The sequence below is a fragment of the Pristiophorus japonicus genome, chromosome 14, assembly GCF_044704955.1.
Source record: "Pristiophorus japonicus isolate sPriJap1 chromosome 14, sPriJap1.hap1, whole genome shotgun sequence".
Taxonomy (NCBI): domain Eukaryota; kingdom Metazoa; phylum Chordata; class Chondrichthyes; family Pristiophoridae; genus Pristiophorus; species Pristiophorus japonicus.
Window position 1 is genome coordinate 43,822,944 of NC_091990.1, and position 26,066 is coordinate 43,849,009.

Genomic DNA, 26,066 nt, shown 5'->3' on the forward strand with positions numbered 1-26,066 from the left:
ACTGCTTGTCGGACATCAAGTACTGGGTGAGCAGAAATGTCCTCCAATTAAATATTGGGAAAACCAAAGCCATTGTTTTCAGTCCCTGCAACAAACTCTGTTCCCCAGCCACCGACTCCAACCCTCTCCTTAGCATCTGTCTGAGGCTGAACCAGACTGTTCGCAACCTTGGTGTCATATTTGACCATGAAATGAGCTTCCAATCACATATTGACGCCATACCTAAGACTATTTCTACCTCGGTAACATCGCCTGTCTCCGTCCCTGCCTCAGGAAATGTGGTGGCCAATTTGCGCTCAGCAAGCCCCCACAAACAGCAATGTGATGATGACCAGATAATCTGTTTTTTTGTTACGTTGATTGAGGGATAAATATTGGCCAGGACAGGTTAGAATGTGACCAACAACTCCAAATGCGTACCATGAAAATATGCATGAGTCAAGGCCAGCAACTGACCTGAAATATCAAGTGTCAAAGGTAAAGAAGGCACTGAATTGCTATACTGGAAATCATGACGTTTCCTAATATATCAAGACTGGAAAATGATGTATAACTTAGATAAGTGCAGTATTATGCATGTGGGCAGGGCAAATGTTCAACATTCATACACCCTCCATGGAAAGCATTAAAGATAGTGGAGATAGAAAGAGATTTGGGCATTCTAGTGCATACATCCTTAAAGGTGCATGAGCAATGCCGTGCAGCGATAGCTAGAGCTATTAGGGTGTTGGGGTGCATCCATAGGACAATTGTGTATAGGACGAGGCATACTGTTTTGTCCTTGTACAAGACCTTAATCAGAACTCACTTGGAATACTGTGTCCTGTTTTGCTCTCCGCACATGGTGGATGATATTGAGGCTCTGGAAGAGGGTCAGAAGAGGGTCACTAGACTAATTCCAAGTCTAAAGCATCTTAGTTATCAAGATAGGCTAAAGGAGTTGGGACTCTATACCTTGGAGCAGCATAGACTTAGATTGAGGTTTAGAAGATAATGAAGTTAATAGACAGTGTTCCAGTTGACAGTTTATTTCAATTAAATAGGTTAGGCAGGACCAGGGGCAAATATTTAAGTTGTATAGGGCTAGATCTAGCTTAGATGTCAGGAGGTAGTTCTTTTCCCAGAGAATAGTAGACCTCTGGAACAAGCTGCCATTTCATGTGGTGGATGCAGACTCGCTGAATTCCTTCAAGCAAAAGCTGGATTTGTTTCTGGCTGTGGCAGAGATCATTTTGTACAGAAGATCGGTACTGCAGGGAATCTAATGGCCTGAGTGATCTCCTGGACTAGTTTCAATCGCCTAGATGGGTCAGAGAGGAATTTCCCAGATTTTCTTTTTCCCAAATTGACCTGGGTTTTTTTTAATCTGTTTTTTTGCCTCTCCCAGGGTATCACATGGTTTGGGGTGGGGTGGAGTGTATATGTTGTGATATACAAGGTATCGCAATTGTGTGGGACAGGGTCGATGGACCAGATGGTCTTTACCTGTCCGTCATTGTTCGTATGTTCATATGTTCCCACCCGCGCCCAGCCAGATTGAGAGGCTGGGTGATTCTGGGCTGTAGGGCTGCGGCACTGGGCCACAGATAGGAGGGAGGGAGAGATGGATCACGTGGGACTTGTGGGGAGGGAGGGGGGTGACTACAGAAATATCAATGTCACAACAAACCAGCTCTCCTGCAATCAGTGCATTCGGCCTCTCGGGGGCTTTGTCTGCTAAAAAGAATTCTGACTTCTCTGTAGCCAGTCTCAGGCTTTCATATATTTTGATGTGCCTGCTATCCGATTGTAGGGTAAATGTTGCAATATCAGCCGTGCCCAGCTGGCAATGTTTGTGGCACATTTCCTTGCAGTGAAACACACATTGAAACCTGGTAAAGGTGATCCGCGCCTTCCTGGATGGAACCACCAATTTCTGGGCTCACAGCCGACCATGTTAACCCATTGTGCCACAGAGACATAACCCTTTCCGTGCTAAACCACTAATTCAGCACGCTGCAGTATCAGGGTACAGCGACCATTATGGATAGGTCATGTATTGCAAATAACTTTTTGTCTGATGCAGATAAGTGGAGCAGTAGAGACTGCATTTTGTACATTCTGAACATCCATGCTCTGTCACGCAACCCACAGTTCTATTCCCATTCATAGCGCTCTTTTAAATTTCAATGACTTCCATGTACTGTAATCACTTGAAATTACCGGACAAGTACAGAAGATTGGGGGCTGGGACCAGCTTGGGGGGGGGTGCAGGGGGTGAGGGCGGGAGGTCGTAGAAGGATCGTGGCTGGGAGCAGCACAGGGTTGGGGTGTGGTGGAGGGGGTGATGGGGAGAGGGGTGTTGGAAAAGGATTAGGGGCGGGAGGAGCGGGAAGGGTGGGGAAATCGGAGGCTTGGGGAGATCTTGCGATCTCTGTGGCGAGAATTTTGTGTTTTCTGACATGCAACTGAAATCGGTTCATGGGGATTCTCAACGAAAAGCTGCTGCGACATCAACAAGCTGTCTAAGCAGCCAATCACAATGCAGAATTCTCACAGACAGCTGACCAGGAAGTGGATTGTCTCCTAAAATTCTAACTTTTAAAAAATGTGAGAGAGAGCAAAACAAAGATTGGTGCTCTCACATGGGGAAAAGGCAAAGCTAAAAAAAAGGATGAACAAACATTTAAGAAATAAATCATTTTTTTTTTTAAGTTTCTTAAAAAAATTATTTTTTATTAAAATGGATAAATTTGACACTCCACAAAATGAAAATGCATTTTTCAGGGCCATAACCTTTCTTTAGCAGTCAATACACAGTTAAAGCCCCAGTTGCACCTAATCCAAAGTGGTCTAACTTTTAATGGGGAATTTAGCAGCGCAATTACCGCAAAAGAGCCATGGTTTTTGTCAGTTTCCATGGTTTGAGAGATTTCACTGATTGGCTCCGTGGTGGGGGGGAATGGGGGGTGGCACAGTGCAGCCTGTGGAGGAGCAGTGAATGACAGACCACAACTTCAGGATTTCTGGATAAGGTGCACTTGCGCTAAATCCTGACATTGCGGTCATTATCAAAGGCGAAAACTTCGCGACCAGTTCGCCGTCATGCGGACCACAAATTCTGGGCCAAGATATTTTTTCTTGGGGCAACAGTTCAAGTTTGGGGCGTGGGCTACCTGCAAGGCTAGTGCTGCCACTGGCAGGATTGGCTCTGTGGCCAGTTTATTTTAGATACTGTTTTTCTCTTTCCATCTACTCCTCCTCAGTACCTCATTATGTGCAGCACAATAGAAAATAGTTTGCAAATTAAATTATAATTTCCAGAACAATAACAGCTGTTTTTTTGTCATGCCAGTGAGCTCTGTGCTTGCAGCAATAAGTGACTTTTGTAATGTGATTCCATTAAACTCCGTGGATTGGAAAATGGGCTGAGTATAAATCAGATAGCACAACAACATCAGAATACGGAGTCTGTGTGACTGTACTTTAAATAATTCTACAAAGACAATACTTCTTTGCAAAAGAAATATCAGAATCTATTAATTTTCAAAAATAAAGTCAAATCTTTCTGTACCTTGAATTGAAATTATCAATTTATACTCAACTTTTAATATCTTTAAAATATCATAGAATTGTAAGTAATTCCCTTAATTTGTACTTGTGTGCTTCACATAATATATTTTATTCTGCAATGATGTCCTCACAATAATCTCTCCCTGTCCTCAGTTGATGTAATTTTGCAATAATATTTACGTAAAGAGATGGCAGAATGGGAGTCTAAGGCTGTATTTCAATTGAGGAGTTCAAAAGATGTTCATAAACCACTGACATGTCATTCTTGTGGTTTAATCATAATCTGAACCTTGCAATTAAATTATAGCCTCATCATTCACTCTTAGCTGTCCACTGATTTCCTTTCTTACTCCAGACATCCAGCCCAAAACTGTTAAAATCATTGGTCATCAACCTGAAACGTGATCTGTGGAGAGAGAAACAAAGTTGTTTCCTGACCTGTTGAGTGTTTCATTTCAGATTTCCAGCATCCGCAGTATTTTACTTTTGTTTTATTGTTAAAATCACGCTCTTGCAAAACTGGGGTAATTCTGAAATCCCATCGACTTGGAGATAACGCAGATCAGCGTATCAGGACTAATTTGCTGTAAACTTTTCTCTGCTCCTTGCCAGCTGGGTTTCCCACTAAGCGTGCACGACCATAGAATTGCACCTCTTAATTAACATTACAATGCAGAGCACACAGGTAACAGTAGTCTAAAACAAATAAACCATTTGGTGGCATGCAGTCTGCAACTCCTGAGTGTCCAAGGTGCTGTCAGGTTATGCTGCTTGCTTCACATGTGGTTTATTTTCCACAGGCCACTTCTATCCTGGTCAAATTTTTGTTCCTATCACACATACTGGCAGCTTGGTTTGAAAAATAATAATTCATTGCTTTTAGTTAGAATTTAAACAATGTCGTCCAAGGTGACATGGAGGTGGATTTGAGCTGGATGATGCCGATGTTCATCGGAGGTCAGTACCACTGGGCTTTCGCTACAGGAGGCTGATGGTGGATTATAAATACAGTGTAACTATGTTCTTATTTAATATATTTAATGGAAGAAAGGAAGCTGTCAAAGTAAGACTTTGGCAGTCCTATTGTTTGGTCTGTTCTGCTGATTGATGACATTGCCCATCAATGGGATGTCCGACAACCAACCAACACATAGCCTCAATTTACTCCACATCTGCCATCCATCCTTTATAGTAGGATTAGTGTTTGATAAATCTCATCTTCTTAGCAAATAACCCGAGACAATTACATTTGCACTCATAATTTCGATCCAAATCTTCACTTTACAACAACTTATATTTATATCGCGCGTTTAACATGATGAATCGTCCCAAGGAGCTTCACAGGAGTATTATGAGACACTGACGGGTGAGCGGGACTTGGTGCAAGTTACATTCAAGCTGAAAGTTTTCTTTGAATTTGTACTTTCAAATAATCAAAGGAGCCAAGTTTTATATTAATAAGTCGTGCTCATCTCTGAATATCTTTGTGTGTAGTTTTAAATTGCATAGAATTCAATACAGCTGAAGATCCACTTTGTTGGAAACTGAATATTGTACATGCAAATCCACTTTTGTGTGAATTGGATTTTCAAGTCTGATTTCCTTCCCTTTGTTTGTATTGGTTTTAGTCTGTTTTCTTGCTATTGGAGCACATTTGCAAGGCAATAGGGGAAGCAGCATTTCATTACAGGCTGTTAACTCATTATGTGCAACAAACACTTGTCAAATAATGTCAATCAAATTCTAAATGACTACTTGATGCCGCTCAGCTAAAAAACAATTCACTAAGCATCAGGAGCAGAAGACCTGTTAAAACCTTCGAACCTTAATCAACATCACTAAAACAGATTATCTGGATATCACATTGCTGCTTCTTAGAGCTTGCTGTGCGCACATTAGCCGCCACGTTTCCTACATTACAGCAGTGACTACACTTCAAAAAATATTTCATTGGCTGTAAAGCACTTTGAGACGTCTGGTGGTCATGAAAGGCGCTATAAATGCAAGACTTTCTTTCTTTACGTCTTCAATATAATATGCCTCTTGTCTTTCCTGTTCTCCGTGTAAGCCTTAGAAGCTCACAGGCTGGATTATAAGCTTTTCTGTTTTCGAGATGAAAAAGGAGATGAGGCGGGAAAGTTACTGGCCAGGAATAGTTTACGCTTTAGTATGTAAGTTTCGTCATCTGGGCCCTGCATCAGGGAGCGCAGCGCTAAGGGAGGCATTGTACACTTTTTGTGGCGTAAGATTGGGAAACTCGCGAACTAAACTGCCAGGCCATGTGTGTTCCGAGAGAGGCCGGGGAGGGGGGAACCTTAACAAAAGCACAACAACATTCCCAAAACATTGCCAACTCCACCACAACATAAATCGCTAAAAAATGTAAAAGAACAAACACTCGCACTTACATTTGCCGTCCATTACCTTCCTCTGCGCCGCCGGCTATGCTGGACTGCTCTGATTTCCCAAGCGGTCACTGCGGGCGCATGAGTCAATACTCCTGCCGGTATCGCAACCAGAGGTGTTGCACACCCGGCACAGCCTTTCCCGGCAGCACTGTTCCACACCGCCACAAAACCGGAGCCGAGGATCGCCACAGGGCGCAGGAGACCTCACCGCTGCCTTCCATGCCGCTCCGGGGCAAAACCCAGGGCACAAAGGACCGGAAAATCTAGCCCCACATATTTACAAGGCTGACGGTTTACAAGGTGGTCTTACTGTTTGTAACCTAATGCTTTGCGATTAAAGCCTGACATCGGTAGTGGGGAAAATGTTGGAATCAATTATTAAAGATGTAATAGCATCGCATTTGGAAAGCAGTGACAGGATCGGTCCAAGTCAGCATGGATTTATGAAAGGGAAATCATGCTTGACAAATCTTCTAGAATTTTTTGAGGATGTAAGTAGTACAGTGGACAAGGGAGAACCTCGTGGTGTATTCAGACTTTCAAAAAGCTTCTGACAAGGTCCCACAGAAGAGATTAGTGTATAAAATTAAAGCACATGGTATTGGCAGTAATGCAATGACGTGGATAGAGAACTAATTGGCAGACAGGAAGCAAAGAGTAGGGTCCTTTTCAGAATGGCAGGCAGTGACTAGTAGGTTACTGCAAGGTTCAGTGCTGGGACCCCAGCTATTTACATTATGCATTAATGATTTAGACGAAGGAATTGAATGTAATATCTCCAAGTTTGCAGATAACACTAAGCTGGGTGGCAGTGTGAGCTGTGAGGAGGATGCTAAGAGGCTGCAGGGTGACTTGGACAGGTTAAGTGAGTGGACAAATGCACGGCAGATGCAGTATAATGTAGATAAATGTGAGGTTATCCATTTTGGGGGCAAAAACACGAAGGCAGAATATTATCTGAATGGTGACAGTTTAGGAAAAGGGTATCCAACAGGATCTGGGTGTCATGGTACATCAGTCATTGAAAGTTGGCATGCAGGTACAGCAGGCAGTGAAGAAGGCAAATGGCATGCTGGCCTTCATAGCGAGAGGATTTGAGTATAGGAGCAGGGAGGTCTTATTGCAGTTGTACAGGGTCTTGGTGAGACCACACCTTGAATATTGTGTGCAGTTTTGGTCTCCTAATCGGAGGAAGGACATTCTTGCTATTGAGGGAGTGCAGCAAAGGTTCACCAGACTGATTCCTGGGATGGCAGGACTGACATATGAAGAAAGACTGGATTGACTAGGCTTATATTCACTGGAATTTAGAAGAATGAGAGGGGATCTCATAGAAACATATAAAATTCTGATGGGATTGGACAGGTTAGATGCAGGAAGAATGTTTCCAATATTGGGGAAGTCCAAAACCAGGGGTTACAGTCTAAGGATAAAGGGTAAGCCATTTAGGACCGAGATGAGGAGAAACTTCTTCACTCAGAGAATTGTGAACCTGTGGAATTCTCTACCACAGAAAGTTGTTGAGGCCAGTTTGTTATATATATTCAAAAGGGAGTTAGATGTGGCCCTTATGGCTAAAAGGATCAAGGGATATGGAGAGAAAGCAGGAATGGGGAACTGAAGTTGCATGATCAGTCATGATCTGATTGAATGGTGATGCAGGCTCGAAGGGCCGAATGGCCTACTCCTGCACCTATTTTCTATGTTTCTATGATCTGTCCTTTGACCTTATGAGCCCTGGTTCTACACTTTGAAGAAAGCCCAGCAGGAGAGAGTGGCGACCCAGGCAACGAGTTTCTTACAATGGATCTCTGCTATGAAAACTTGAGCTTCTTCACAACTAATAGTGGAAAAAAAGCAGATTTCAGAAGAGATCGGCTTTTTTTTTTACATCTTTGATCTTTGTATCAAACAAACATTTTGTGACAATGGTGCTGGGAAGGAAAAAGAAAATGGGATTATGGCAAAAATAGCATAACTGACAAAAGAAAAAGCATGACTAACAAATCATATCATTTCTCAGTTGACTTCAAAAACTGCACTGGGAGAAAAATCCAGCTATAAAAAATAAAATGGTGGTTATACGTTATATGATTATTTGATCATTTTTTTTCGCAAAGAGGTTTTCGTCTCCCTGTGGAGCATTAAAAATGACATCAGTAATGTTGTGATTTGTTAAGCTTACATTGAAAACTCAATTTCCCACAGAAACAATGTACAGGGGAGGGATAGGAAGGATATAAATTGTAGTATTAATCCCATATTGGGAAATGCATCCGCCAGGGTTTCATGACATTAGTTTGCCTCATTTTCTTGTTTCCGAGTATAAATAATTTCAAGGTATTCCTCTGACTACAACACAGCATCACTGGAACTCAAATAAATTATTAATATCGGCCTCCAAATCTGGTAACATATGCACACAGTTAGGGTCAAACTACCAGCTATGATGTAAGACAGGAGCTATATGCATTCATGTTTAAAGAAACGTTTTTTTACCTTTACAAAATGTACAATTTAAATCTTAAAGCTGGACTTGACTCTAAAAACAGGAGATGATGTTCAGAAGTCATTAAAAACATGTAAAGGACTGAATGAAGTGGGGTACCAGAATGTTATAAAATCCACCCGACACGAAGATATGAGAATCCTTCAGGGTCAGGAAGCCCTATGGGAAACATGCTTCAGGGATCCATTAACAGACTTAGTCAAGTCACTGCTCGAAATGAATCTAATTCCAGATTTTAGTTTGTTTAATAAGGATTACAAAATGTCCAGTTAAGTACCTGGTGACTAGTTTTAAAGTTAACACAGTATTTGTAGTCATTGTTAGACATTTATCTTGTGCTTGCATTCACCATTTGTAAAGAAAACATGAAATTGGTGGAAAAAAAGGAAAAGAAATAACATTAGTACCAGGTGTCACGCTCAGAGATCTTTCATTCTTATGCAAGAAAAGAAAGATTTGCATTTATCATGTCTCTTAGAAATATCTCAAAGTGCTTCACATGCAGGTGAAGTGGAATAATTATTATACCTGTACAGGCAAAGCGGATAGTTATTTTACACACAGTAAGGTCCCACAGACAACCATGAGATGAATGGCCAATTAATCTATTTTCTGGTCATTTAGTTAAAGGAGGACATTGGCCAATAAACAGAAAAAAAACTCCCTCACTCATGGCATGGCATCTTGAACATGCATCTGAACGGCTGTGTCAGCTCTGTCATTTTATTATACATTTAGCCTGTTTCCAATCTGTCAGGACCTTCCATGTTCATCAGCTACCTCATGATGATCAGCTAGCCCTGAGATTATACCATCTATCTTGAGGGATGCTATTTCTTTTGATCCCTTTCAGTCTGTCTACAAAGTTGCTAATCCTGTTTGGAATATTGTTTTTTTAGGTTTGTATCTTCCCTAGTGAATAGTTGGAGGAAGTTATAATTTAGTATATTACTATGCTCACCCTAATGTTCAGCCCAATGTGCATATTTCCTACATTACAAGCGACTACACTCCAAAAGTACTTAATTGGCTGTAAAACGCTTTGAGTCGTCCGGTGATCATGGAAGTGTAAGGATTCGGCAAAAACATTGACAGCAAAAGCATAAACTTTTGGACTTTAAGTTTTCGACATTGATTTTGGACACATTTTCTGTTACTGCAGAGAAGCAGACATGGAACAGGTCCAAACATGTTCCACAGGAATACACATCAGTTGGACAGGGATGGGTCGATGGCTGAATGCAGGAAAGCATCGCAGGAAGGAACCTAATATAATGTAATGGGAACCCATCACAGTGAGAGATCAAGTAAATTGGTCGGTGCTCAAGACACAAAAGAAGCTTTTCAGCCACCCAGACTTGTTGGAGCCTCATCCCGAGGAACAACCAGTTGACAAAGACAGCAGCCGAAAAGGTGTTTCATTTGCTTTTTAGTTGTATAGCCGCAGGCGAAGGACTAACTTTTGGCGCAAGAATAAGCATTTTTGCAGGTATAAGAGAGGCAGCCATCTCTCGCTCTCTCTCTCTCTCCTTCTATGCTTGTTTGCTTCGTCCAACGCATTCAAAGACCGAGCACTCCATCGGGACGGAGAGAAGAAACACCATCTACGAGCAAAGAGAGCCTCACTCATCGGGAGAAGCAGCGAGTAAGCCAGTGGGGTAACTGGTGAGCATTATACCAACCCACGCATCTTTAAGATCACTGTATAGTATGAAGGGGTGTTGTGTGTCCCAACGAAGCCTTAGGGGTTGAGTGGGGAGGTTCCTGCACGAATCATGGGCGTACGCACAATCTGTTGGACAGATTCGGTGGTGCCCTGTCGAACCAAGCAGGGGTGTTTTAGTCATGGGTACTTCGCAATAGGGGCCTGTTCAGACGGGCCAAGGTTGTGTGTTGTATTGTGTTTGTTTTACACCACCAGGGTGTGTTTTACTGAGTGCATTTACCTTGAATAAAAGCATTGTGACGGTTGAGACCGAAAGATCTGGCTTTAACTGTGTATTTCTGTTTACTACTATAATTCCAGTGTCTAGAACAGTGTAAGGGGGGTGATTTCAAACCACCAAGAGCAAAACCACTTACAAAAGGTGCAATATAAATCCAAGCCTTTCTTTCTTTATTTTAGGATTCTAATCTTCCTACCTTCCACCCTATCACAAACTTTCCTTTTTTTTGTTCTTTCCTCCCCACCCCGCTTTTGCAACCCCCCCGCCCCCTCCCGTACTTGCTAAAAATCTATTATATCTCGAACTTTCTCCAGTTCTGTCGAAAGTTAATCAACTTGAAATGTTAACTCTGTTTCTCTGTGCACAGATGCTGCCTGACCTCCTGAGTATTTCCAGCGTTTTGTGTTTTTATTTCAAAATTTCAGCATCCAGCGGTATTTTGCTTTTGTTTTAGGATCCTTACCTTTTCACACTGCCTTTTTGCTGTTATTATACTGAAAGAATTTCTTACTGTCAGATTTATGTCTGGAGCTATGCATTTTCCATGTCTTTAACATGTTTCTCCCTTTTCTTATATTCACCCCAGTGTACCCCTTTATCTTTCTGCTTCCTGGATTTGCAGAGCTCATTCTTCCTCCTTATTTCATTTCTAATCCATCTAAGGACACACTTGCTGATCTTAGGGATGTATTTATGCTGTATGTTCAGTGTTTTGTCTCTAAAAGGAGTTCTATTTGTACTCCATTGAAAAGTTTTGCAACAATCCCACACCGTCAAATCAATTTGCTTAAGACATTCACTCATTCTTTGAAGCTGGCCCTTTTGAAATTATATACCTAGTTCCTGGTGCTCAGCATTTCTGAATTCCAGATCATCTCTAACATAATCATTCTGTGGTGGTTATCACAGCTCCATTTCTTCTCATGTTGTCTGGGTCACTTACCATTGCTAAGTCAATATGCACTGCCTGTTATACTTCCCTGATGCACTGTGAAATGAAGGAGCCATGCATTACATTTACCAACTCAAGATATCCCCAATCTGCATTTGCTTTAGTGAAGATTCCATTAAAATAACCTTTGTGCTTTCACCTACCCTTTTTATCTCTTCATACAGTAAAAAGTGCCACCCTTCTTATGGTGAACTTGTCTGCAGCATACCTCGAACATTATCTTTGTCCTTTTCACAAAAAGGATATCTAACCAGAGTAGTCCACTGGTCACAGAATTAACATCTCTAACATCCCAGGTATCCCTGACATATACGGCTACAACAACTCTTTTGACTACTCTGTCTTTTCTGAACAATCTCTCGCACAGTATGGTTTATTCAACAATTGGCATCAGTCACGTCTTCAATATTCCCACTACATGATACTGCCCAATGTTACAACAGCCTCCAGTTCAAACATCTTATTCCCAATGCTTTTAGCAGTCATGTATATGTATTGTAGATGTTTTCACCAGGTGTCTGGTTTCTGTCTATATCTGACTTACTGTGTTCCTGTTAACTACTTTCGATTCAACAATCAGCCTCATCTGGGATCTCTATTTCTCCCCACCTAGTTGGTTCAAATGATTCTGGACAGCTGTCTCAATGTTCCTTGCAAGTTCTGTTGTTCAGGCTTTGTTAAGGTATAGCCTATAAATCCTATATCAGTCCTTTATGTCATGAAAATATTTTTGTAGCAGCTTCTTCTTCTTCTTAGACAGTCCCTCGAATCGAGGATGACTTGTTCCATGCGAAAAATTGGCTCCTGGAGCGGGCACAGTGCTGATTTCTAGCCTGCAACGCCAGCCTGTAGCCCTGGCCGGATTCCCGGTGCTCCCGAATGGGTAGGTGAGGTAGGAACTTTTTATTTTTTATTTATTGATTTATTGAATTATTTTTTATTTATTTATTTATCATTTATTATTGATGATGGTTCTTTATTTTTAAAAGTGAAGTGTTTAATGCTTTGGAAAATCCCCTAACTTCCCTCCCCCCCCTCCCATCTCTGGCTACCTGCGCCTAATTCTAAAGTGTACGCGAGGTTTTTCTGAGCATACAAACGTCGACACTTACTCCGTTCTAAGTTAGTTTGGAGTAACTTTTTGGTGCCTAATCTTGAAAAACAGGCATAAGTGGCTGGTAATGCCCCCTTTTGGAAAAAAACTGAACTAAAACTAAACTAAACTAACTCACTAGAACTGGAGCAAACTAAATGCCGAGAATTACGATTTTTAAGATACTCCAAACTAAACTAGTTGCTCCAAAAAAATAGGAGCAACTCCACCCGAAACTTTGGCCCGTAATTTCTATCTATTTTATTTACTTTTCCATGATTACCACAACCAGGGTCAGGAATATCCTTACAGCTGCTTCCACTCTACTGCCATAACTTCACCAGATGCTAAGTGGAAACCCCGTAAGGTATAGCAGTGGGTACAGGAAACATTCACAACAAGCAGATAGCTAACCAATCAGGTCTGAGTGATTTGAACTTGCTTGGCACCACACGGTAAGAGTATTATATAACACAGAGACTGCTTGCATCAAGTCATTAAACAGATCATATTTTCCTCCTGTTCATGTCCCTTCTTTCTCCATTGTTCGCTGAGGGTGAGTTTCTCTCTTTTCTCAGGTATTTCTTTGGTCTTCCTTGCACCAGCCTCAATGACACGATTGTGGTAGTGCGGCGGGATGAGGGGCGGGGGGGGGGGGTGCATGAGTGTGGTGGTCCATGGGGTTAATGGGGAGGGGTGGGGGGCGTCAGTGACATTCTTCCAGATCTACCAGTACAGCTTTGAGGCCAGATGCTGATTGGATCGCAACAAAATCCTACCTTGGCTCGAGGCAAGCATCTGGTCTCCACTCAATACCTCCCCAATGTTGGTGATATTTCTGACCTGCCCAATCACCCGCAAATAAAGGATGTTTTACACTGTAACTCCATTCCCCACCCTCACCACTTTTTTTTGTCTTTCCCTCTTTTGCTTAGCATCTATTCCTTGTCTACAAGACGACAAAGCACCTTAAAACGCAACTCGACTTAAGGAACACGGTCGAAATACATGTTGTATTTAAAAAAAAAAGAAAGACTTGATTTATATAGCACCTTTCACGATCACTGGATATCTCATAGCACTTTACAGCCAATGAAGTACTTTTGGAGTGTAGTCGCTGTTGTAATGTGGGAAACGCGGCAGCCGATTTGCACACAAGCAAGCTCCCACAAACAGCAATGTGATAATGACCAGATAATCTGTTTTTTTCTTCTTATGTTGATTGAGGGATAAATATTGGCCAGGACATTGGGGATAACTCCCCTACTCTTCTTCAAAATAGTGCCATGGGATCTTTTACGTCTACCTGAGGGGGCAGGCGGAGCCTCGGTTTAACATCTTATCCGAAAGACGGCATCTCTGACAGTGTAGCGCTCCCTCAGAACTGCACTGGAGTGTCAGCCTAGATTATTTTATGTGCTCAAGTTCCTGGAGTGGGACTTGAATCCACAACCTTCTGACTCGCCTCAGAGGCAAGTGTGCTACCAACTGAGCCACAGCTGACATATTTAGGGAGCTTTCAAGGGAGGCTGGGAAATGTATATTAGTAGAGGCCCTTGTGGTAACACCAACAAGCTGATTAGTTGATGATTGGCAGTTGGAGACGGCATTTTCTTTCCTGTCAATGCCCCCTTTTAATTTATTTTTCGTTACCGTACACAGTACCTGCATATGTAGCCTTGAAGCCCAGCAAACTGTTGGTCTCATCAGTCTGGAACTGCAGCCACATCTGATTGCTCACACTCACAATTAGGTCAGGAACATTCGTACCTGTCAAACTGCCAGGCAGAAAATCGGAAAAACTGATTAGTACAATCTGACTTCATTCCAAATGTCAGAAAAATTAAACAGAATTCATATAATGATGGTGTCTCGGAGATGTCACAGAAAGTGAAGTATAATTGAAAAGTGAAGTTGATGATGATGTGATGAATTAATTAAGCCAAGAATGAATAATTCAGCAACCACCTTTTGTATTCTCTCAATATTGTGCCTCCGGAGTACTCACCTGAACACTAAGTGACAAAGATCACAGTTATTAAACAGCAGCTATAATTTTCTGAAGGGATATTCAGAAATGTCTCCTCGTTGAGATTTTGACCACGTTGTCACTCCAGTGACAATTGCACATGGCCTAGTAGAAGGATGGGGCTGAGGCACAGAGTAAATAACAATGTAAGGAAAGGGAGCTGATGTCTTATGCATTTGCACTCTGTTTTGCTTCAGATAAAATCAGTGCTCAGTGCACCGAATGAGTTCCCCACTGTGAATGTGGAAAGAATAATACCGGGACATCAATCTCGAGAACCGGTGGCATAATGGAGAACTCCTTCATGAGCACAAAATTCACAGAAAAGTAAAGGGGTGGTGGGGGGGGGGGGGGGGTAAGGAACTCTTTAACTCCCCCCACCCGGTGGAAACCAGGAGTTAAAATCAAAATGGTCAACTTCTAGTATTATCATCATCCTAACACCGATCTTAAAGTCAGGCAGCTGGGGCACCCACGGGACTCAGGTGGGGGCTTCTTACTCTTATGCTAATCAGGGTCCTAATAGGTAGATAGGACTCAAAGCCATTTTTAAGACCTACCGAGCGCACCACCCATTGAGGACACTCCATCAGCAGCAACTGTCGGAACGGAGGCAAAAGCAAGGTAAGTAGAAAAAAAACATATGTTTTTGTGTGGCCAGGACAAGCAGGGGACCCACTGCCGCCCTGGGCCCCCCGCCCCACCCCGTTCCATTTTCCCGAACCCTTGCAAGCCCACCCCCGCCCAGAGCCTGCCCGATATTCCACCGGCCAGAATTTAGCCAGCTGTCTCTAGACGCCCATTTGGGGCAGGCAATTCAGCTGCTCCATTTAAATAGGCCAGACAGTTAAAATGCACTGGTATTCCGGCTGCATCCCCTGGTTGATCTGCCCATGTGTTCCACCAGTCGTCCAGCCATTCTAAATTTGACTGGGTGGCTTTTGTCATACGTGCGGATGAGCAGATGTCAGTTCTCCACTTGGGCCAGAAGAGTCTTCCTACTGCTCTCAAGTTTCAGTAGGTTGCTAGTGGGACTATAAAGGTGTCTGACATCACTCGTATTACTTGCTGTTGGTCTCTGTAATGTATGCACCTGTGAGTATGCTTACAGGTTTTTAGAGCTGTTGAGTTGGAAGTGGCTCAGCGAGTCATGTGATGTTCACAAGACTTAATAAAACCCCAGCCAATTGAGTTCAGGGAATCCACGATGAGGCAGGTGGTTGTGAACCTGGTGAATGAACTGATAATGTGTAGTGTGGCTGTTAAACCTTTGCTCAGAAAAGCAACTAGTTCTTAAAAGCAATGTGTTGCTATGAATTCTTAAGCAAAGAACCCATGGAACAAATACATTACAGTCATAATAAGTCTATATATAAAGTCCAAGAGTTTCCACTTTGGGTGCAATCGTCGATCTTGATGCAAATTGCACTCGTTTCCAAAAGTGATTTTTTTTTTTTAGCTCAAGTTTGCATATCGCCGGAATGTAAAATGTGTCTTGAACCAGCGTAATTAGGCAGCATTTTAGAATGCAATTTTTAAAATTAAAAAAAAAAATTAAAACAAATATTTAAAAGCTTTTAAAAGGCGTCCACTGATGCCCTTCCTCCTTAAAATAAAAAGCTTAATTTTAAGAGCCTCTTCAAAAGCATGCAAATGAGCACATTTAGCAGAAACTCCCAATAGTGATTAATTCGATCTGGGGGCGTGGCCAGCTTCTAGCGCGATGTTTCTTAAAATAGCGCAAAAGAACGTGGAAACTCGATTTGTGCTGGACATACTTTGTGCTTACAATCCTTGATCTTTTTGTGCTTGTTTGGCCAATTTTGGATGATGTACACCGAAAAATATCCGCGTAAGTGAGCAGAAACTCCAGGCCATTCTGTACATTGAATCATGTGATGAGAACGTTGCATAATCGTATACATTTAGCATCTGACGAAGTTCTTGGAGCAGCAAAGGCATTACTTACACATGAAGCACTGTTTTCTGTTCTCCGGGCTGCCCACCATCCCCAACTGTTAGTGTGTCGTAGCCCCTTTCCAATTCAAATTCATCAAAAGTGAGCTTGATGACCTATCGAGAGAGAAGTTAACATGTTGATTAAGTTATTGACAGCAGTTGTGAAAAATGATGGGAGCAGATTCAGTCAGAGCTGGTTATTTACTACAGGGTACAACTAAATAGCTCTCCTCACCAACGGAATCCTCTCAACGTGATTTGATGTTTAATGCATCATTCAGCACTTTCAGCAGCAAACCTTTTTGTAGTGAGCACTCAATTTGACCTAAGTGTTAATTTAGACCACATTATAGGTGATAGGCTAAAGACATTTTAACCTCCTCTCCATCCTGACACCGATTCCACCTACCATCTCTTCTTCTTCCTTTGTGCTGAGGTATGCTTGGGAAGGCACGACGACGATTCTTACAACAACAGTATAATACTCAGGATGTTAGAAAGTCCTGATTCATAAAACAGTTTGTGAGAACAGGTTCCACTTATTGAGGCATTATTCCATGAGGCACATATTTCCTTTCTATACACATGAATCATGGCGGTTTTGCTTCACAAGCAAATTTTTACGAGGAGTTGGGTTGATACGGCTCCAAATTCATTCCAAAACCCATGATCTTTACCACCTAGAAGGACAAGGGCAGCAGGCGCATAGGAACACCACCACCTCCACGTTCACCGTAAAGTCACACACCATCCTGACTTGGAAATATATCGCCGTTCCTTCATCATCGCTGGGTCAAAGCCCTGGGACTCCCTCCCTAACAGCACTGTGGGAGTACCTTCACCACACGGACTGCAGAGTTTCAAGAAGGCGGCTCACCAGCACCTTCTCAAGGGCAATTAGGGATGGGCAATAAATGCTGGCATTGCTAGCGACACCCACAGCCCATGAACGAATTAAAAGAACATTTAGACCCTTATCGCCAGGGTAGGGAGACCATTGCCCAATTAGGCAAGGCTAAACACAAAACCATTGCTCCATCCACCCAAAAAGGGATCATTTTATAAATATTCTGGGATAGAATTTCGCTTTGGTTGCAATTGTCGATCTGGGCTAGTTTTGAGAAGTGTTTTTTTTCCCCTCAAATTTTAGCTCAAACTCATTTGCATTTGGCCGAACACAATATCTGCCATGAACCAGTGCAATCAGGCAGCATTTTAGAATGCAATTTAAAATGTTTTGCTTGAAGAAATATTCCTTGCTGTATCTCAGAATGGTAACTTGGGGTGTAGTTTGATTAATATAGCTGGGTTTATCACAAAAATAAGCATTTTTAATCAGAGTGCCCAGCCCACCACCCATGAGTAACCCGATCTTAAATAACTGAAATTGACAAAAAGATATACAGAACTATTTGCGAGGGACATTGGTGTACAGTACTCAGTCCCTTAGTAAATTAAAAAATATATTCAAAAGCTTTTAAAATGTGCCTAGTAGTGTCCTTGTGCCAAAAACAAAGCATAAATTAAATTGATCTGAGGGTGCAGCCAGATTTGTAGGTGAGGCTGGCTTCTAGCATAATATTTTTTAAACGAGCGCAAAAGGTCGCAGAAACTCAATTTGTGCTGAGCATAATTTGCTCCTGCCCTGCCACCTTCAATGATTTGTGCACATATACTCAGGTTTCGCTGTTCATGCACCCCCTTTACTATTTACTATAGATGTAATGGAATGAGATACGAAAGTTTGTGTCAGCATCCTTTATTGCAGTCGATTTTCCTGACCCCCATGCTTCCATGAAATGCTCATTGCCTCAGGTTATAACATCATAGAAAGAGGGCAGAGGCCCATTCTAAAGGGGATAGTTGGCTGGGTATTTGCCCCTGAACATAAAGGGATTTGAAGGTTGGGGAGCTGGGCTACACCCTGAGTCATGAGCAAGCCCATCACTGAACTGTAAAAAAGGTTGGCTTTAAAAAGGGGGCAATCCCAGTTTCTTGCCTCAATTTCCTACGACATTACAGGCTGGGCGCCCAGTGGCCTGCCCTTTGACCCCCATCAACAGAGGCTGGATAGGAATACTGGGGGTAGACAGGGAAAAGTTAATCAGTTTAACTCCCCCACTCCGTGTTTATAAATAATCAAGAGGTTTTGGCTGATCTCCCACATCAACTAGAAGGCCCCATTTTGAGAAGCCCAGCATGCAGCAGTCAGCCTCAGAGGCCTGAAGTTGTGCTTACATTTCCTGCCCCTTCTGCCAGTGATGGGTGCCCCTGGCTGGACCCGAGACTTGTTAATGGTGTAGGGCAGGAACTTCCAGCACTTCTGGGCCTAGCCAGGAGAAGTGTGCCGGGTGAGCTGCGACTGTACAACACCAGGGCCGACGGCAGGATAATCAGACCGTATGTGTGCTCCACGTCACTGACCGCTGTAAACACCGACACTGAATGAGAAAATATTGTGTCGCCATTACAGGAGTTTGCTGAGAAATAATTTGCAATTGATTACTCGGAAAATCTACAGCTAGTGTATGCAATTGCATTTTAATAACTTAATGAAGGAAGATATTTTGTAAAAGAAATTGAAAGGTACTGGGAAAGGGGCAAAGGAATGGGACTAGGTGGACTAGGTCCCAACCTCTGTTGTCAAACTACAGTACGTGGACGACGCCTGCGTCTGCGCACATTTGAACTCAAATCATAGTCAATAGCTTCAGAGGTGTACGAAAGCATGGGCCTTACACTAAACATCCAAAAGACAAAGGTCCTCCACCAACCTGACCCCACCACACAGCACTAGCCCCCCCAGTCATCAAGATCCACGGCGCGGCCCTGGACCACTTTCCATACCTCGGGAGCCTATCATCAGCAAGGGCAGACATCGATAACGAGGTCCAACACTGCCTCCAGTGCAGCCATCGGCCACCTGAGCAAAAGAGTGTTCGAAGATCAGGCCCTCAAATCTGCCACCAAGCTCATGGTCTACAGGGCTGAAGTGATACCCGCCCTCCTGTATGGCTCAGAAACATGGATCATATACAGTAGGTACCTCAAATTGCTGGAGAAATACCACCAACGATGTCTCCGCAAGGTCCTGCAAATCCAATGTCAGTGTTCTTGATCAGGCCAATATCCCGAGCATCGAAGCACTGACCACACTCAACCAGCTCCGCTGGGCGGGCCACATTGTTCGCATGCCCGACACAAGACTCGCAAAGCAAGCGCTCTACTCGGAACTTCTACATGGCAAGCGAGCCCAAGGTGAGCAGAGGAAATGTTTCAAGGACATCCTCAAAGCTTCCTTGTGCAACATCCCCATTGACACCTGGGAATCCCTGGTCAAAGACCGCCCCAAGTGGAGGAAGTGCATCCGGGAGGGCGCTGAGCATCTTGAGTCTCATCGCCGAGAGCATGCAGGAACCAAGCGCAGGCAGCAGAAAGAGCGTGCGGCAAACCAGTCCCACCCACCCTTTCCTTCAACCACTGTCAGTTCCACCTGTGACAGAGACTGTAATTCCCGTATTGGACTGTTCAATCACCTAAGAATTCATTTTTAGAGTGGAAGCAAATCTTCCTCGATTTCGAGGGACTGCCTATGACTGAGGTGGATTGACCTTTGGGAGAGCCAGCACAAGCGTGATGGGCCGAGTGCTGTGAAATTTCTATGATTATAGGACAGCAAACCCAAGAACTTGCCATCCATAAGCCAATAATAGTCTCAAAGGTGCGTGCTGATCCAGGTTTTTAGCCCGAGTATTGATTTCAGCAGCAAGCTGTGCCTCATCGCATATTTTGTTCCAGTGGGAGGCTCTCTTCCCCTGGCTTCTTGCCAAAACGTCAGCAGATAGCTGTTTCCCAGAATATTAATGAAAGTCACTTCACTTGTGATCCCATTTATCCCGGAATTTAACCAGCGTCCTTTGACCACAAAGCCTTCAATTCAATCAATTTAATTAGTTCATGACTAAATTAAATCCAGTGAGATTTGTTTTGTTATTAAAATCAGCTCGGCCATTTAGTTGTGTGGAACATAATGACAAAGAACAATTCTGCAGCTCAGCCAAGTTATTATGAGGAAGATAGCATTTTCTCCCAATAAAGAGTTTTATTTTGTACAACATTCTCATTAACTTGAAGTTCCCTCCCTCTTACTGACTGAGTCTGAATGCAGCACTCAGATTATATCAGCAAGTGGCAATTAGGTTGTAATTTTTTTAAAAGGTTAGCTAGCTGTGGTTTGGTACAGAATATATGTCCCTTCCAAAATCAAAAACAGACTCACAGGGTGCGTTATCTGCGTGAGGCATAACCCAGATCCCTGATGTTCAATTTGTTTAAGTACCTAAATTCAAGAATGTTCTGCTTTTTCAAGCCCAAAGTAATCACATACTCATAACAGCAAGTAAGAATTCCAACAAAATGTCTCTTAATATTTATTGGTTTGATCAGACATTCAGATTTCCACTATAAATGTTAAATCAAAATTCTGTCTGTAACAGGAAATTGCTCGGAGGAGATTTGATTTTTGGAAAAGCAATCTGTCGAACTAAGTAAACAGAGCAGGACCCCCGTATATAGTGCAGCAGGATTCAAATATTAACTTCCACTATATTTCTATCAATACTTTTCCTCCCATTCAGCATGTACTGCCCCATTATGTTGAAATGACACTCGCTCATTTTCTAGCTAGTTGTTTGCCTAGTTTTCCCACTACAGTAGTACAAATGCCAGATTAAAGTTTGATATGATTCCATAAATGTAAAAGGGAACAGGACAAAGTGGATAGCTCTTTCAGAGTGCGAGTGCGGGCGCAATGGGTCAAATGGCCCCCATCAGTGCTGTAACATTCTATGGGGTGGATTCTGGTCTTCACTGCCTGGATAGTACTCTGGTGGGGTGGATCGTCTGCCCTTTATTGAACCCGTTCAATTTTTGTTCCATTGGTTCTATAAAGGGAATGGAATTATTACCAGATTATCAGCGACTATTGAAGAAGAAATTCTATAGCTATTATTCCACCGAATGTAAATATGAATTCCAGGACTTAGGGCGAAATAGGCTGTGATGCTGAACTTAATTACTTACTGGACACGATAAACCTGATGCCCAACTTTCCCTTTAAGGCACCTGTTTCGGAAATATTTACAGCTAACTGAACAGGAATGAACAAGTACAGTGTAGTGGAATTCACAACACGGATTTCAAGGCAACAATCTGTTTACAATAGATTATTAGAATTCTTTTTTGACGAGTCTGAAACTGACCATGGAAAGAAATGTGCGTCTGGTTAGTTTCCTGGGGCCGAAATTTGGCCTTCCATTTTTTTCCGCGCACCTCCAAGCCCCCTGCTGACTTTTTACCTCAGAAGCAGCGTCGACAAAACTCCCTGCGATCATGGCCGATTCTCGGGCCATCTGTGGAGCTGGCGTGGCGTATAATGAAGAGGGGGGGGGCGGAGCTCGGTTCCGACGCTGAAAACAGTGCCGGGACCTCTGCACATGTGTGCTAGAGCCTGCACGCATGTGCAGCAGCTTCTGGCAGGCCGAATCTGTGAGTGCGCGCTGCAAGCTGTGTGGGAGGGGCCAAAGCACGCCGTCCCTAGCCCTGGTCGAATGGGCTCCCTCATTGGCAGCCTGCTGCGTTCCCGAAGGAAAGAGATCTATTTTTTATTTACTGATTGATTTTGCTTCTTTAGGTGCAGGGTTCCTTCTATTTTTTTTATTTGTGATTTATTGATTGCTTATTACTTTTTGTGCTTTGTTTGGTGCTTGGTTGTGCTTTAAATGTAGTTACTTGCGCCGATTCCTCAACTGCAAGTAAGGTCTTTCTGTGAGGACAAAAGTGGACACATACGCTGTCCTAAGTTAGTTTAGTACAACTTTTTTCTGGCCAAATTGGCATAAATGGTGTAAGTGGCTGGGAACGCCCTCTTTTGAAAAAAAAACTGACCTAACAAAAAACCTAACTAACTCACTTACACTGGCGCAAATTAAATGGCCATATTTGCAACTAAAACGATACACCAGAAAAATCAAGTCACACCAAAAAAAATGGTGCAACTCATGGGGAAATTTGGGCCCCTGATGTGGTGCCTTTCAGTCATTCTCAACAAGGTTAATTACAATGCGAGGACTAAATTGAATGATTTTTGAAACTTTCTTAATTTACTTTATTGCTCGCATGCAGACATGGCCAGGCTGTGCCAAATGGCCATTTTCCATGTGTAGCTTCTGTCTACTTATGTGCTGAGTAAAAAGAATGGGAGGGAGGTTTTGCTCCAGGTAAAATCTCGCTACTTATACTTATCACGTACAATTTAAAAATTTGCTGCTTTTCACAATGAAAAATTGACCATGATTGACAGACATAAAATAGCAAAATGAACCCTCTTAAAAAAATATATCTCCAAAAAAAATAAAAATAAAATCCTTGGAAGAAGCCATGGTATTTTTTAAAGTATTGCTTTTAAACTTTTTTGAAGTTACATATAAATAGACAGATAGCTAGACAAGCTAACTGGAAAGAGAGAGTCAAATAGAAAGAAATATAGAAAAAAAATCTCATATGGTTGTAAGTGTATTGCATTAGAGATCTGTTATTGCCATCCGGATTACTCACAATTTATAAGGAACAATCATAATTGGCTCAGTGACAGGAAGTAATGGGTAATGGTCAACGGGTGTTTTTGTGACTGGAAGGCTGTTTCCAATGGCGTTCCACAGAGCTCAGTACTAGGTCCCTTGCTTTTTGTGGTATATATCAATGATTTAGACTACAATGTAGGGGCCATGATTAAGAAGTTTGCAGATAATACAAAAAGTGGTCGTGTGGCTGAAGAAAACTGTAGATTGCAAGAAGGTATCAATGGACTGGGCAGGCGGGCAGAAAAATAGCAAATGGAATTAAATCCAGAGAAGTGTGAGGTAATGCATTTGGTGAGGGCTAGCAAGGCAAAGGAATACACAATAAATTATCGGATACTGAGAAGTGTAGAACAACAGAGGGACCTTGGAGTGCATATCTACAGATCCCTTCCCTGAAGGTAGCAGGACAGGTAGATAAGACTGTTAAGAAGTAATACGGGATACTTTCCTTTATTAGCTGAGGCAGAGAATACAAGAGCAGGGAGGTTATGCTAGAATGTATAAAATACCAGTTAGGCCAAAGCTAGAGTACTGTGTACAGTTCTGGTCACCACATTCCAGGAAAAATGTGATCACATTAGAGAGGATACAGAGGAGATTTACGAGGATGTTGCCTGGACTGGAGAATTTTAGCTATGAGGAAAGATTGGATAGGCTGGGGCTGTTTTCTTTGGAATAGAGGAGGCTTAGGGGAGATTTAATTGAGGTGTATAAAATTATGAGGAGCCTAGATAGTGTGGCTAGGAAGGACCTATTCCCCTCAGCAGAGAGGTCAAAGACCAGGGGACATACTTTTAAAGTAAATGGTAGAAGGATTAGAGGAGAGCGGTGGAGAAAATTTTTCACCCAGAGGTTGGTGAGGGTCTTGCACTTACTACCTGAAAGGGTGGTAGAGGCAAAAAGCTCACCACATTCAAAAAGTAACCCACAAGGCTACGGACCAAGAACTGGAAATTGGGATAAGACTGGATAGCTCTTTTTCGGCCAGCACTGACACGATGGGCCGAATGGCCTCCTTCTGTGTCATAAATTTCTCGGATTCTATAAACCACGACTCCACATGACATTCTATTTCTAACATTCGTGATCGATTTTGAACTGAAAATACAGCATATTTATAGATATTTTTCGTTGTTGACTTAACGTCATTCATGTTTTTGCCAAACTCAAATCCACACAGGGCCAAGAAAGCACCATAGTTTCATCCCAAAATGCTGTGAAGAACAAGACTGCCACCAAACTACGAAGAATCCAAGGCATTATTGCTTTATGTATTTTTACAGTAAATATTTAAATTCAGGAACTATCTGCTTAACCTGTGAATTAGGAGGCTCATCTTCATGCATAGTAAATATGAACAGCCCAGGCTAAAGTATTCATATAAGTCATATATGTATTAATGATAAATCATTGTCCCCAAAAAGGGATCCTTGAATATGAGGTTTTCATGTTAACATAGGGAATCCAAACTATCTTCTGAGGGAGTGCACGGTGAACACAAATGGGAAAAAAAATAGATTTCCACAAACTACTCATTTTAAGACTCATCAGTTTAAACAGGCAAGACATGAAATTAGCTGCTGTAAAGAGGGTAAAATTTAAAAGGGACTGACTATTTGTGCTGTATTTATTAAACCGGAAGTGCAGCCCCGAACCTGAATCATTCCCACCACGTTACCCGTTGAGCCCCCAACCGAGCGGCCTCGACCCGAGCAGCCCCGAGCGCTGAGCCAGCCCGACATGGCAGGTGGCTGTGAGGGAAAAACATGGAAACATAGAAAGATAGGTGCAGGAGTAGGCCATTCGGGTGAAGAGAGCGAGAGAGCGAGAGAGCCTGGGGGGTGGGAGGGAGAGAGAGCCTGGGGGGGGGAGAGAGAGAGAATCTGGGGGGAGAGAGAGAGAGAATCTGGGGGGAGAGAGAGAGAGAGCCTGGGGGGAGAGAGAGAGTGCCTGGGTGGAGAGAGAGAGTGAGCCTGGGGGGAGAGAGAGTGTATCTGGGGGGGAGGGAGAGTGTGTCTGCGGGGGAGGGAGAGTCTGGGGGGAGGGAGAGTCTGGGGGGAGAGAGAGTGCCTGGGTGGAGAGAGAGAGTGAGCCTGGGGGGAGAGAGAGAGTTTGGGGGAGAGCGAGAGAGTCTGGGGGGCGGGAGAGAGAGAGTTTGGGGGGAGAGAGAGAGAGAGTCTGGGGGGGGGAGAGAGAGAGAGTCTGGGGGGGGAAGAGAATCGAGGGGTGGGGAGAGAGAGTCTAGGGGGAGAGAGAGAGAGAGTGTCTGGGGGGCAGAGAGAGTCTGGGGGGAGAGAGAGAGAGTCTGTTTGGGGGCGGGAGAGGGAAAGAGAGAGAGAGAGAGAGAGGTGGGGGAGGAGAGAGTGAGAGAGCCTGAGTGGGGCAGAGAGAGTCTGGGGTGGGAGGGAGAGAGAGAGCCTTGGAGGGGAGGGGGGGGTTAGAGAGAGACACGGATGGAGGCGAGAGGGGGAATTCAGGGCAGATGTATCACGTTCTTACAGCCCCCTGCAAGGGATATCGTTGGATTGGATGAAATCCAGAAGTCACAACACTGTCACTATTCACTTCATAACCAATAAACCTGTTAACAATCCGTACACAATGCTCCATCTATGGTGAGGGGTGGGGGGGGTAAGGTCCTGCACTTGCACTGGGGCAAGGAACCTTGGCTGGGGGAGTCAGCACTTTTTGCTGGAGTAAGACACCGGTTGGGAGAGGGATGCACTTGCTCTGGGATATGGGACTTCGGCAGCACTTGCACTGGGGGGCAAGGGACTTTGGCGGGGATAAACAGCGCTTGGGCTGGGGTAAAAGACTTTGGCTGGCTTCTGGGGAGATCTATCCTCTGTGGCTTCTGGAAGTCAAACTGAATCGAGTTGCAATTTGCGAAGTCAGTGAGAACTTGGGACGGACAGTTCCAATTACACATTCCAGAAAAACTTCAGGGTGTGGGTTATCCTCCAAGGGGACCAATCAA

At 43.2% G+C, this 26,066-nt stretch overlaps 1 protein-coding gene across 1 annotated transcript in view; it reads right to left on the reverse strand.

Annotated features, from left to right (window-relative positions):
- csmd2 (CUB and Sushi multiple domains 2) overlaps positions 1-26,066 on the reverse strand; it is a 778,395-nt gene that overhangs the window by 637,424 nt on the left and 114,905 nt on the right. Inside the window, exons 6-7 of the mRNA XM_070898713.1 lie at positions 16,459-16,562; positions 14,126-14,238 (exon numbers count right to left, since the gene is read on the reverse strand). Coding sequence (XP_070754814.1) covers positions 14,126-14,238; positions 16,459-16,562 — 217 coding nt within the window. The remainder of the gene's footprint in view (positions 1-14,125; positions 14,239-16,458; positions 16,563-26,066) is intronic.